General features: G+C 56.9%; 1 protein-coding gene across 1 annotated transcript; it reads left to right on the top strand.

The window, feature by feature from the left end:
• Positions 1-3,389: 3,389 nt before the first annotated feature.
• Positions 3,390-10,872, top strand: C1QTNF6 (C1q and TNF related 6). Its single transcript, XM_082636161.1, has 3 exons — positions 3,390-3,548; positions 5,840-6,098; positions 8,569-10,872. Exons 2-3 carry the CDS (start codon positions 5,846-5,848, stop codon positions 9,114-9,116), a joined length of 801 nt encoding a protein of 266 aa, XP_082492287.1. The 5' UTR covers positions 3,390-3,548; positions 5,840-5,845; the 3' UTR covers positions 9,117-10,872.
• Positions 10,873-13,093: the final 2,221 nt, after the last annotated feature.

Raw genomic sequence — 13,093 nt, 5'->3', positions numbered from 1 at the left:
GGGAGGGAGTCAGTTGCTTCATCTGTTTCCCTGAGCCTCAGTTTCCCACTCTAACAACAGGGTCCTCGTCAGGGTCCAGGAGGACTGGGATGGGGCTGGCTCTTTCCTTCTCTGGGCCCCTTGGGGATTCTCTTTCCCCTTCTGTAAAATGGGATTAAACTCGCCCAACTCGGATTAACACCCGTAGGAACAGACATGGGTTGCTGAAAAGCCCAGGACGGAGAAACTGAGTCCGGAGAGCGAAGTTCACCCGGGATGAGCCAGCTAGTCGAAGGAGGGGTATGCAGAGCCAGGAAGCCGAGTGAGCGAGCTGCCTTGGAGAGGGAGGGTCCCATTGGACCCTCTGCCCACTTTGCAGGAAGTGGGGTTTGGAGGAAGAAGTGAGGGAACGGGCGCCCCAGCCAGCCCCTAGCACGTCTTAGTGGGCCCTTCATCTTCCCCCTTCTCCCCTCCTTAGCTCCCTAAGAAGGGGACGGGTGGGGAGCATCACAAGCCCGGGGTGGAATGGGGTGGGTGCCAGGCGCATAGCCTCTCCCCAGTAGGTGGCGCTCACGGTTTCCTTTGTTTAGTTTCTTTATTACCGTCCTAGAACAATTAGATCATTAGCCAAACACGACTTGCATCGTTGACTCCGGGAATCATGTTTTGGGTTCTGTCTCACTTTATGACAGGCACACATTTTATTCTTTAAAAATGCATGAAGGGTTCTTGGTGCTTTGTAAGCACTGACTAAATGTCACTATTTTTCTATCTTCTTCCCAACCTTGGGCTGGAAGGTGGATGTGGCTAGGAGCTTGGTTCTGAGAGTTGGGGAGTGTGTGTCTCATCTGTGTGCATGAGGAGAATGGGCTCATGCCCTCACCATCTTCAGGGTTTAACCCGGGAGAAGCACTGCTTGGTGGCCGGTGTAGAGTACCCCCGCTGGTTATCCCACCAGGTTGCTCAGATGGTCTTGGCCTCCTCATGTTCCTCTGGCTTCGGGTCACCAAGGCTCAGAGGTAGGGAGACATGTCCAAGGACACAAAGCTAGAAGGAGGTGGAGCTGAGACGTAACCCGGTTTTGTCTGCCCCAGGGCTGGGGCTCTGTCTCCACGCTGCCTGGCTGGCCTGCTGGGGAGATCCTCAGAATGGCTGGGAGACCAAGGGCTGATGCACAGATGGGGTAATTTGCGACATGATGAAAGAGAGAGGGAGGAAAAATGTTAGAGTAGTGTATAATATTCCTGAGTCCTACTCTCTTGTCTGCCCTGCCCCCAGCCAGCTGCCTTGGACCAACGGGGATAAGGGACCCTTTTCTGGGGCATTGACGCTGGCTGGGAGTCAAAGGAGCTGGTCCTAGAACCTGATGAGAATCATGTGCTTTTCCAGACCTCAGCCTCCTCACCTGTCAAGTGAGATGAGGCTCCTTCTCTGCAGAGGGGCTGTTGAGCGTGGCAGGGAGCACACAATGGGCCCTGGACCAAACCACTTCTGTGTCCCCGCCCTGCTTCTCCACATCCCCCATCCGTCTTCCCTTCTCTTCGCTTTTTCCTCAGATGCTAGGCTTCCTAAGCCAGATCTCTGTGAGACAGCCAGGAGCTGTGTCCCGCTCCAGTGCTGCTGACTCAGCCCTTTTCCCTCTGGAGGCTGCAGTGAGGCGAGTGGGGAGGGGGCTCCCCCGCCTCCCTCCCTCTGCAACCCTGGCTCCGTGCCCTGGGAATGCTGCCTGGGGCAGGGCCACATAGAGGGCACAGCCAGTGTGGACCTGACAGTTTTCCCAGTGTCCTTAGGCCTTCCATCTGCTTTCCTTTGGGGCCCCTTGAACCCCTAAGTAGGCCTGGGGTGAGGGTGGGGTACTCCAAGTGGGTTGGGAGGGGGAAGCAGCACAAAACTAGAAGCTGGGAGAGTCTGGCTCTCATCCCAACTTGGACTCCAGTCTGCTGTTTGACCTTAAGCCAAAGACTCCCTGCCCTCCCTGGTCACAGTGTCCCTGGTCACAGTGTCCCTGCTGGACAGATTAAGGAATTGGATTAGATCATCTCTAAGGGTCCTTCCAGGCCTGGATATTCTGCTGTGTGTTTATCCCCCAAAGTAATAAAAAAGCAGAAGCTCAGAGATGGGAGATGGTCAAGGACACACAGCCAGGGCTGTTCCATCCTCCACACTTTGCCCAGCTGTGAGAGGGGCCTGGGGGTTAGTGCCCAAAGCCCCAGACTTCAGTAAATCCCCCTAGGTCGCTGCATTCCTGTGCCTCCTGAGAGCGATAATGTCACCACTTCTCTCTGCCCAGGGGGCAGGCCCTGAATTGCAGCCTTTGCCCACAACCGTGCCCAGCTGTGCCATCATGGGAACTCCGGTAGGAAGGAGAGCACTTCCGTTCTGTAGGGTGTGGTTCCTCTTCACCAACTGTGTGACCCTGTGAAAGTCACATCAGCTCCCACCACTAGCTCCCTTTCCCACGAAGAGTAAGAAAATGGATGTAAATACCCTTTGGCTCCCAAAAACCCCTGCAAAGATGAAGCCTGGCCCAGGCAGTAAGTACTCAACAAATGTAGAATGAGAGGGGGCTAGAGGGCGAGGGATGTTTGAGAGAGTCTTTGCACAGAGGTCTCTGACCCCAGGGAACCAGGGCTGCAGCCTTTGCAAAGCCTCCTGCAGCCTAACCAGAAGCAAGCAGAGGCCCAGGGGCATTCTGTACAGACTGCCCTCCTGTGACCTTCTTGGGGGTCATTTCCACGGGGGGATTGGCTGTAGAATACCAAGGAGATGGATAATCATGGCAGCATTTCCAGGCAGAGGAGGAGGACTTTGGTCCCCCATTGGGGGTGAGGCTATTGACCTGGCTGCCACCCTTACCTGATACTCTTACCTGATCTCGGAGGAGGTGAGACCTTCACTCAACAAACATTTACCAAACTTCCTCTTGTGACTGGCACGGATGGGGCTGGGGACTGGAGTTCTACAGACAACTAGGGTCTGAGAGGGGAAGGGACTGGCCAGTGGGTGCCAGTGCCAGGATTTGAACCTGAGGCTACTGGGCTGGTGCCCATGCCCTCTCCGTGCCGCCTGCCTCAGTGACTCAGAACTATCGAGCTCTTCAGCCTAGGCTGGAGCCCCCGGCATGGGGATTCCAGCACTGCCTTCCCTTCCTGAGCAACTTCTGGGGCTCCCTGCCCTTCCCCCTTCCCAGCCTCGATTTCCCATCAGGGGCCTCAGACCCCTTCCTGCGGGAGCTTTATGGGGTCTCTGAATGAAACAAGACCCTCTAGGACCACCAGAGAGTTAAGCCAAGGAAATCCTCAGCTCCCTTTATCACCGGAGAACCCAGAGGCTGGAGGGGAGGGAGCAGGGAGCAGGGGAAGTGGGAAGCCAGCTCAGCCCGCCCCCTCCGCCCTCCTTCCCTCCCTCTGCTCTGCCCCCATCCCTTTCTCCCTCCCTCCTTGGCCAGCCCGCAGGGCCTGGGGTTCTGGGCCAGCAACAAGTTATAATTGCAAACATGGACCAAGGAACCAGAGGCGGCCCAGAGGCCCGGGGTCTGTGAGCTGCTGTTTGGGGCTGCAGGACGCTGGGTGAGTGATGGCAGGTCCTGCAACTTCCCCAGCAGGGCGGAGGGGGTTGGGGTCAGAGCCTGGAATTCCTCTCCTTTCTCCTCTCTTCCTGGACACATCTCACAGCTCGGGGCCCTGCTCTCTCCTTCTGACCCCGGCCAACCCCTCTACGGTCTCCCTTCCCCATTCCCTCCTTTGACTGAGACTTAGCCCTGGTGAAGGGCTGCCCTCCGATGCTCCTGTCTTGGGCCCACCCCTGCCTGGACAGGCACCAACTCAGCTCAGCAGGGCCTGGCCCTTCCCCCACCCCAGAGAGGCCCCAGCTCCCTCATGGAGGCAGCAGGGACCCCCAAATCACCCCCAAGGGCGTGTCCCTCACTCATTTGATCCCTGTGTGACACCTTCCTCCAGGGACAGTCAGTGACCATGGCTGTGGTTATTATTACTTTTGTTAAAGGCTGCTTTGCTTCCTGCTTCCTGCATCCCCCCTCCCCACCCCCCCACCCCCACCAGGTCACAGTTCTGTGTCACAGATTTTTTGACTCTCAGCTGGCTAGGCCAACAGAAATGTCCCCAAACAGTTTTAATCTTCTGGGAACAGTTCTGCTCTTCCTATCCCATGCAGGCCCCGGGGAGAGGTCGTGTTGGGCAGCAGAGAAAGGAACAAGAGTCTTTTACAAGTCAGGCAATTTCCCTGCATTTAAATCCTCCCAAATAACCTGGGGAGGAAGGTGGTGTTGTCTCCTCCTTGTAAATGTCAAGGAGCAAGAAGCCCAGAGATGTTAAGCCACTAGCCCTAGGTCACACAGCTTGTAAAATATTCTGGGATCTCAAGTCCGACTCCAAAGCCTCATCTTTTCCCATGAGGTCACATCTATGGGAAGAAAAAGAGGGGATTTTGCTCTTCTCAAAACCACTGGGTTGTGTAATTTACAAATAAAAGCTAAGGGTCATAATCTCTCGGACAGAAGGGATGTTGATCTCTGAAGATTTGACGTGCCTTATTGATCAGAACCAGGAAAGCGGAACAGGGGCCGGGGGGGCGGGGGAGGCTTGGGAACGGTCACCTTCAGGAGAGGGGTGATGGCTCTGGAGACTGCCTGCCCACCCCTCTCTTCTCCTGCTACTACCCAGCCCCCAGGGAGCGGGGAGGGGGTTGTTGCGGGGGGAGGGCTCCTGCCCCTTTAAAACCCAACTCCTACCTCAGTGTTCAGGTTAGGTTAGAATGGCATTTAAAAAAAATAATAATTTTACCTTCTCTACACGTATTAACCACAGAAAAATATTTTTGCATTGTACTAAATGTTAAAGGAGAACAAAAAGGAAATAAACAAAGAACACCAGAAGTGTAAAAGCCAGTCTGGTTTCAAAAGTGTTTCTGATCCTGCGATAACTCGGTGCCAGCCCCCAAAGACTGCCACCACCTCAAAGGCTCTTTGCCTGGCTTCCTGCCCACCCAGCCCCGGCTTGTCTCCAGTCACTGCTGTCCAGGCTGCTTACTGCCCCTCTCCGTGAACTCTGGATCCCTTCTTGGCCAAGGCCGAAGACAGATCCTCACAAACCGTTGGGCTTCCCTGTTCCTTTTGAATTTTCCAGACCTCCTGGGTCCTGCCCCTTAGTTCCAACTGACCACCTTGGCAGCTGATTGGCAGGTGTATGATGATTGACACAATCACCTTCCAATGAATTTACTCCCTCCTGCTCCTTTCCCTGCAGGGCTTCTTGTGTGAGGTTGAGTTGGTAGGTCGTTGACTGCACAAACATGCTGAGAGAGGAGGTGGGCTGGCACCAGCTACACACCTTCAGCGTGCATTTCTGCAGGGACTTCTTTTGTTTGTTTGTTTCTAATTTGTCCGTCCTGAGGGGCACTTTCCTCTACCTTGCCCCCCAGTGATGGTGGAGTCTGGGGCAAGAAAACAAGCCAGAGGGAGGTTGGGAGGGTGGGAAAAGCATTTTACAGTCTTACTGGCTATCACACATGGGCAGCAGGGCATCTTCCTCACCCACCCCAGCAAAGGCCTCCCAGGGCCCTCGTCTTCTTCGTGGGCCCATGTGTGCCAGAGATGCCCAGGGACTGGGTTCCAGGACATTCAGCCTCCAGGCCCTGCACTACCACAAGTCTCTTTGTGACCTTGGAGAACCTGCTTCCCTGGGTAGGCCTCTGTCTTCTCATCTGTTAAATGGGGGCACTAAAGCCCCCTCCCGGAGTTATGTCAGGAACACACATGCTGTGGGTGGTGGCATCCACAGTGGGCATCAGCAGAGTGTAGATGTCAAGGTAATATATTTCTGTCCCTCCTTCCCTGCTCCAGGTCGCCATGGGGATAGCTGCCCTGGGCCTCCTCTGGGCAGTGCTCGTGCTCCCTCTCTCTGTGTTTGGAATCCCCACCGAAGAGCCCACCTCTGGGGAAGCCGTGGCCTCTAGTTCCCCTGGGCTCTGTCGACGGTGCTGTGACTCTGAGGACCCCCTGGTCCTTGCTGATGCTGCACAGGCGTCCTTGGCCTCTCCGTCCGCCCTCCCGTACATGCTGCCTGAGGTCAGGCCCTACATTAACATCACCATCCTGAAGGGTGAGGACCCACACGTGGCTTGGGCTGGACTGGCCTGGTCGGGGACAGGGAGGGCGTGGGGATCTCTTCCTGGGCTCAGGGAGGTGAGGTGGAAGGAGCAGAAGAAACCAGGACAGAAAACTGTCCCAGACCTTTTCTTTCATTCACACATTTATTAAGTACCTACTGCATACCAGGACCATTCTGAATTCTGGGATGGAGCATGTACACATCAGACAGAGATGCCACCGCTGTGGAGCTTCTGTTCTAGTGGGGGAGGCAGACAGTGAGCAGTAAACATATCACCCAAGTTAATGAGATGGATGGTGATAAAAGCTATGGAAGTGATGAGGTGGAGCAGGGTAAGGGGTGTCTGGAGTGCAGCTGTGGGGGACAGGTTGCATATTAAATGGGGGTGGTCAGTGTAGGTCTCACTGAGAAGGTGGGGAGAAGCCACGTGGATATCTGGGGAAGAGCATTCCAGGCAGAGTGCATAGCAGGTGAAAAGGCCCTGGGGCCAGAGCGGACCTCATGTGTTTAAGGAACAGGGGGCAAGGGGAGGAGCTAGGTTGGAGACAAAACAGATCGGATGTGGGCTCCTCCTCTGAGTGAGATGGGGAGTGGGGGAGGGTTTGAGCAGAGGAGGGACCTGGCCCAGCTTAGGTTTCAAATGGATCACTCTAATTTCTGTGGAGAATAGACAAGGGTAGAATCAGGGAGAGCCGTGGGGGCCACTAGGGCCGCCCAGGCGAGAGCTGGCTGCCTGTCTTCTAAAACCAAATCTCAAGGAAGCTACTTCTGCTGTTGGGGGCTGTGAATGGCTGGTCCTGGGGCCTGACCTTGACATCCTTAACCTCTGTCTTTGCTCACGACAACCCCGCAAGTTCGGTATGTTGTCATTCCTCCCACTTTGCAGGTGGGGAAACTGAGCCTCCGAGAGGGGAGGAGCTCTCCTGGGGTCACACAGCTGTTAGGGGCAGAGCTAGGATTTGTCGCCGAGGACTCCAGAGGGTCAGCTGGCACCTGAGACCCTCGGGCCTTCAGATTTTGTGGTTGAGGACCCCTCTTGTCCTCTCCCTACTTTGCCCACCACCTCACACATCACCGCTTCCCCAAGGCCAACAGAGCCCTCTGTGTGAGGTTGACGAGGTGCTTGGATGCTGACTGTACTCCCCCCTCACTATCCCCCTTAAAACCCCATGTCACCTCTCCTGGGCCAGGCTAGCTGCCTGCTGGGCAGAAGGCGTCTGGCTGGTGTCAGGAGTCCTGGGTCCCAGCCCCAGCTCTTCAGCTCCCTTGCTGTGTGGGGCAGGCTTGTCTCTCCCTCCCTGGGCTCGCTGCCTCATTTGTAAAAAGGAGAAGGTAACCCCCTCTTATAACTACCCTTCATGCCCTTCCTCGGGGCTGGGGCGAAGCAAGTGCTCTGCAAACTGTAAAGTGCAGGGCACATGATGAGGTAGGTAGTTCACCAACGAGGCCAGTGAGGAAGACCTCCACAGAGCCATGGACTCCTTCCTCCCTGCTTCTCTCCAGGCTTCTCCTCCGAGGACCTGTGCCCTCTTTTCTGCCCCTTCTTCCCCTCTTCCCAGCAGCATTGCCGTGGTCATAGGGGACCCCGGGACAACACAGGGCTGTCTAGTTCATTCAGAGGGACGTGGCTAAGGGTGTGATTGCAGGCTCTGTGACAGGCAGCAGGGAAATATTTGGGATCTGGTTCCTCAAGAAGTAGGTGGTAAAAAAATAAAAAGTAGGTGGTCACCTGCTTTTCTTGCATTCAAGGTCAGCCTGGAACAAGGGCTGGCCAGAGGCGTGCCTGCCTGGGAACCAGGGCAGATGCTGCCGGAGCCCAGGGCAGGGGGAGGTGGGCTGGGCAGCGCTGGGTGAATCGTCCTGCTTCGTATCTGCAGAGTTCACCCGGTGCTTTCCCAGAGGGCTCAGGAACACCCCTGTGAGGTGCGCATGATCCTCTTCAAGATACAGACCAAAAAATCCCAGGACACCAACATGAAGGCCCCAGGTCGTGCAGAGGGGCGGTAACGCCCACCAAGGGCTGCCTGGCTCCGACTCTGGACACTTCCTTCCGGGTGATCCCTTCTCTGGGGCAGAAATGGCACGCCCACATCCCCCTGGAGTCCCGCTGGGTGCAGTGACACCTGGGGTCCAGGCCTGGTCTGGCAGAGACCACAGTCAGACCCTCACTGCTGAGGAGGGAGCAGGCTGGCGTGGAGACAGACCACAGTTGGAGTCCTGCTCCCAAGCTGTGCCACCGGGAGAGTCCCTTCACCTCTCTGTGAGTGGAGGTGGACATGGTGTCTCCTTTAGAGGGGCGCTCGGGGTGGCGATGCCTGGCATGCAGTAGGTGCTCAGTAGGTGCTGGCTCTTCTCTGGCCTGCCGTCTCTGGGCAGGGGCGAGCCTTCTGCAAATGCTTAGGAGCCCCCTGGGTGCAGGCGTGGGTGCCTGCCCTGACTTTTCTCCTTTCTGTCTCTGCAGGTGACAAAGGAGACCGAGGCCTGCTGGGCTCGCCCGGGAAGCTGGGCAGGGAGGGCCCCCGGGGGGAGCGCGGCCCCCAGGGCACCAAGGGCGCCAAGGGGCAAGCAGGCAGCCCTGGCGGCCCGTGCCAGATGCGCTTCTCAGCCTTCTCGGTGGGCCGCAAGACGGCCCTGCACAGCAGCGAGGGTTTCCAGCCGCTGCTCTTCGACACGGTCTTCGTGAACCCGGACGGGCACTTCAACCTGGCTGCCGGCCACTTCGTCGCCCCCCTGCGCGGCCTCTACTTCTTCAGCCTCAACGTGCACAGCTGGAACTTCAAGGAGACCTACGTGCACGTCGTGCACAACGACGAGGCAGCCGTCATCCTGTACGCGCAGCCCAGCGACCGCAGCATCATGCAGAGCCAGAGTGTGATGCTGGCCCTGGCACCCGGCGACCGTGTTTGGGCACGGCTCTTCAAGCGTGAGCGCGAGAACGCCGTCTACAGCGACGACATCGACACCTACATCACCTTCAGCGGCCACCTCATCAAGCCCGAGGACGATTAGTGCCTCCCATGGGGCAGCTCTGGCCTGGGGTGGCCACGGGCAAGTCTGTCCCCTGTGGGGCCTCAGTTTGCCTGTCTGTAAATTTGGCCCTGGGACCTGGCATTCTGGGCAGCCTTCCTCCTCTTTCCTTCCCTCCATCACCCCTCCCAGTCTGTTCCTGCCTCTCTCCTCTCTTGGACATTTTCAGAAACCTCTTAACCTAAATCTTCTAGAACTTTCCCAACCTTTTAGACCAGCACTTTTCAAGCTTGAACGTGCATCTGTATCACCTGGGGATTGTGCTAAAATGCTGGTTCTGATTCAGCAGGTGTGGCACGGGTCCAGGATTTCGCATTTCTAGGACGTTCCTGGGTGATGATGGTGCCGCTGGTCTATGGACCCCACTTGAGTAACCAGGTCCTATAACTTTCACAACATTCTGGAATCTTCCAAACATTCTAGAATCTTCCCAACATCCTTAAATTCTCTCACCCTTCTAGGACACCCCCTCCTCTTGTCTCTTGCGCCTTCTCCCTTCTCTCTGAACTCCTGTCTGCGCCCCGACTTTTGCGGCCGCAGTTCATTTATTCAGTCATCACACGCTCACTGAGCGCCCGCTCTGTGCCAGGCTCTGGGAAGGCTGAGGTGAACCAGACACAGGCCCTGCTCTCGGTGAGCACCCAGTCCAGCCAGGGTGGGGAGACACAGATTCTGAAACCAGACCCGGAGAAACACATGGGTCTCTGATCACACAAGTCTGTGTTCTGGGCATTCAGGCACTGTGGCCCCCCATTACCCACCACTCCCCAAGGTTGGCAGGATAGGGTACCCCAGGTGGGGGGTATCCTCTGCCTGTTCCTTTCTTTTGTGCCCAATGCCCATCATTAAAGCAAACCCAGGGGGGCCTTGGTCAGGGGAAAGGTGCTGTGAGGAGAGGACCCAGGGGTTAGGGGGCATTTTGGGGTAAGGGGGCCCAGACCCATAGCTCCCCACACGGCTGGGATGGAAGCCTGTGAGGGCTCCTACCCTCCTCAGCACATGCCCTCCCTCCCCTGCTGCCGGGCAGCTGTCAGGGCCGTGCTCAGCCCGTTTTGCCAAAGGTGCCTGGGCCTCAGTTCTCCCAGGCTCCCAGCCACTGTCAGACACTGACGTCTGTCCCCAGGTGCTCTGACCTCCTTAGTGTCTCTCACCAGCCCAGTGCCTCCGGCTCTCCAGGTGCTGAGGCCCCGAGTGGGCAGCTCCTGCTCAGCAGAGCTGCCTCTGGCGTGCTGCTGCCTTTACAAACGCTGCCGGGCAATGAGCCAGGACAGAGGGCACCGGGCTTTGGACCCCTCAGCAGGTCTGGGGAACCAAAGCGAGCAACATTCCAGGTCAATTGGGGGACCCTCCTCTGAGCCATGATGCCAAGGGAGGCGCTGGGCAAGGCTGAGGCCAAGTGAGGGACATCAGGACTTCTGTCCCTTCCCCCTCTCCCAGGGTGGGACAGCCTGGTGGCCCCCAGCCTTCCCCTCCCGCAACCCCAGGTGGCCCGAACCTCTCCCCAGAGGGAGATGGCCTCCGCCCATTGGTGCTTATGCGGGCTCCGGGGCAGAGGTGGCCCCGGTGGTGGTCTCTGGTGCTTACTCATAGCCAGGGGAGCCATGGCTGCACGGCTGGGGGATGGCAGCAGGGCCTGACCCGGTGCCGTGAAGGCTGGTCCTGTACAACCACCCCCAGCCCGACTTCACCCCAGCCCTGCTTGTCCAGCATGATTAAAAGTTGTGCGTCTTCTTGGCAATTCAGCCTGGCTCTTTCTGCTAGGTTTCCTTTGCCCACCTTGGGAGGGCAGCCCATCCTGTTCTGCTGGGCCCAGGTTCAGGGCCCCAGAGGGACCAAGGCAGCCCAGGGGTCCATTCCAAGTGCTCGCCACCCACAAAAGAACCAGCCCGCCTCGGTCACTCACTCAGCTGGTGTGCCTTGGAGGCAGTGGAACCAGCTCAGGGGCTATTGTGCCGTGCCCTGGCTGTGGCCCTGGGAAAGTCCTCACATCTCGGAGCCTCAGTCTCCTTGTCTGTAAAATGGGAATGATGATCATCTATCTCATGGGGTGGCCACAAGGATTAGAAGAGAGGTTGCCTGGTGAGCACTGCATTCATCCTTTTTTTAAAAAATTTTAATTAATTTGGGCTTCCCTGGTGGCGCAGTGGTTGAGAGTCTGCCTGCCGATGCAGGGGACACGGGTTCGTGCCCTGGTCCGGGAAGATCCCACATGCTGTGGAGCGGCTGGGCTCGTGAGCCATGGCTGCTGAGCCTGCGCATCCGGGGCCTGTGCTCCGCAATGGGAGAGGCCACAACAGTGAGAGGCCCATGTACCGCAAAAAAAAGAAAAAAAAAATCAATCAATCAATTAATTAATTTTTGGCTGCTTTGGGTCTTCGTTGCTGTGTGCCGGCTTTCTCTAGTTGCGGCGAGCGGGGGCTACTGTTCGTTGTGGTGCATGGGCTTCTCATTGCGGTGGCTTCTCTTGTTGCGGAGCATGGGGTCTAGGCACGTGGGCTTCAGTAGTTGTGACATGCGGGCTCAGTAGTTGTGGCTCGCGGGCTCTAGGGTGCAGGCTCAGTAGTTGTGGTGCACGGGCTTAGTTGCTCCATGGCATGTAGGATCTTCCTGGACCAGGGCTCGAACCCGTGTCCCCTGCATTGGCAGACGGGTTCTTAACCATGGCGCCACCAGGGAAGTCCCTGCATTCATCCTTTGAACCACAACTACTGAGCACCTACTGTGTGCTGGGCACGCCGCTAGGCTTAGAGGCTGCAATTGGAGGCACAACCCATCAGCTCCCCATGGAGAACACCCATGGAGTTTATGTTCTAGTGAGGCACTTGGACGTGCTGAACAAACCACAGATCCTCACTTGGGGCTCCTGTCTCATGTTTTGTGTGTAATGTTTGCCAGAGAACAGCTGGATATTCTCTGGTGGAAAGAGCTCCACGTCCTACAACGGGCAGTCTTGGTGGGTTCTGACTTCTAAGCTAGCATAGTAGCTACTCACATAAAAATACCTAATGTAATCCGTGGCGACTCCTCTTATTGGCTTGATGGGGGCATCTGCCCTGCCTGCGTGCCTGTGTTTGATGGCTCTCTGGGTACCACGTGGAAGAGGATGCTATAAAGACAAATCCACCATAACTGCCCCAGGATTCACCTGAGCCTGCAGCCACCCAGGCAGGGGGAGACATAAGTCTTAGTTTCCTTGGAGCCCATCTGGCCCCCGAGGGAGGTTTCCCACCACACCTGAAGGTCTCGCAGCTCTCACCCAAGAGGCCCTAACAGGTCAGAGGCTACTCAGGGGAGCCATCCCACCGCCCACTTTTGGCCCAGGATCTGCTGAAGTATCACTGGCCTCACCAGTACCCCTGCTCCGACATTGGTGGTAAAGGTCACCTCCAGTGCCAGGCAGTAGCCTTTGGTCATGGACTTCATGAGGACTTGATTTGCTGATTACTGAGGCAGAAAAGCTTTTGACACTACTTACCAAGCACCTGCAGGAGGACTGAAGCTTGCCCTTTGCAAGCTGAGGCCAAAGGCCCCAGACATTTCCAGGCCACATTAGTTCAGGGCTCCAAGACTGGCAGCCTTCCGTTGTCTAATTGGACCTGCTACAAACACTTCTCCATCCGTGCTTCAGAGGCGGCCTCTGGTCTGTCTGGGCCAGTAGTTCCCATGGGATCCCAGTTCCTGACTTGGAGGCATATGGTCAGTGGGGGTGGTAAGAGCCACTAGATCTTTGTTATGGAGACTCTCCCGACAGGTAAGTTCTTGGTGAAGGTCCTTCGGCAAGGGCCCTGGGAAACTGGAGGCCCCCCTCAGCCCGCTGCCAGGTCTGTGGGGACAACATCCCCCCGGGATCTGCAACGTGTAGTCCTGGTGACCCCAGCGAGCTAGCGAAATGCCTGTGTAGCCGCCTCCCCACCCCGGGGACCATCCCTTTCTTGTCCTGAGTGAGGACCGACTGTAAT

The sequence above is a fragment of the Mesoplodon mirus genome (genome assembly GCF_964341445.2).
Source record: "Mesoplodon mirus genome assembly, chromosome: 11".
NCBI classification, from domain to species: Eukaryota; Metazoa; Chordata; class Mammalia; order Artiodactyla; family Ziphiidae; genus Mesoplodon; species Mesoplodon mirus.
The sequence above is the reverse complement of the archived record's forward strand: the minus strand, read 5'-3'. Positions and strand labels throughout refer to the sequence as shown.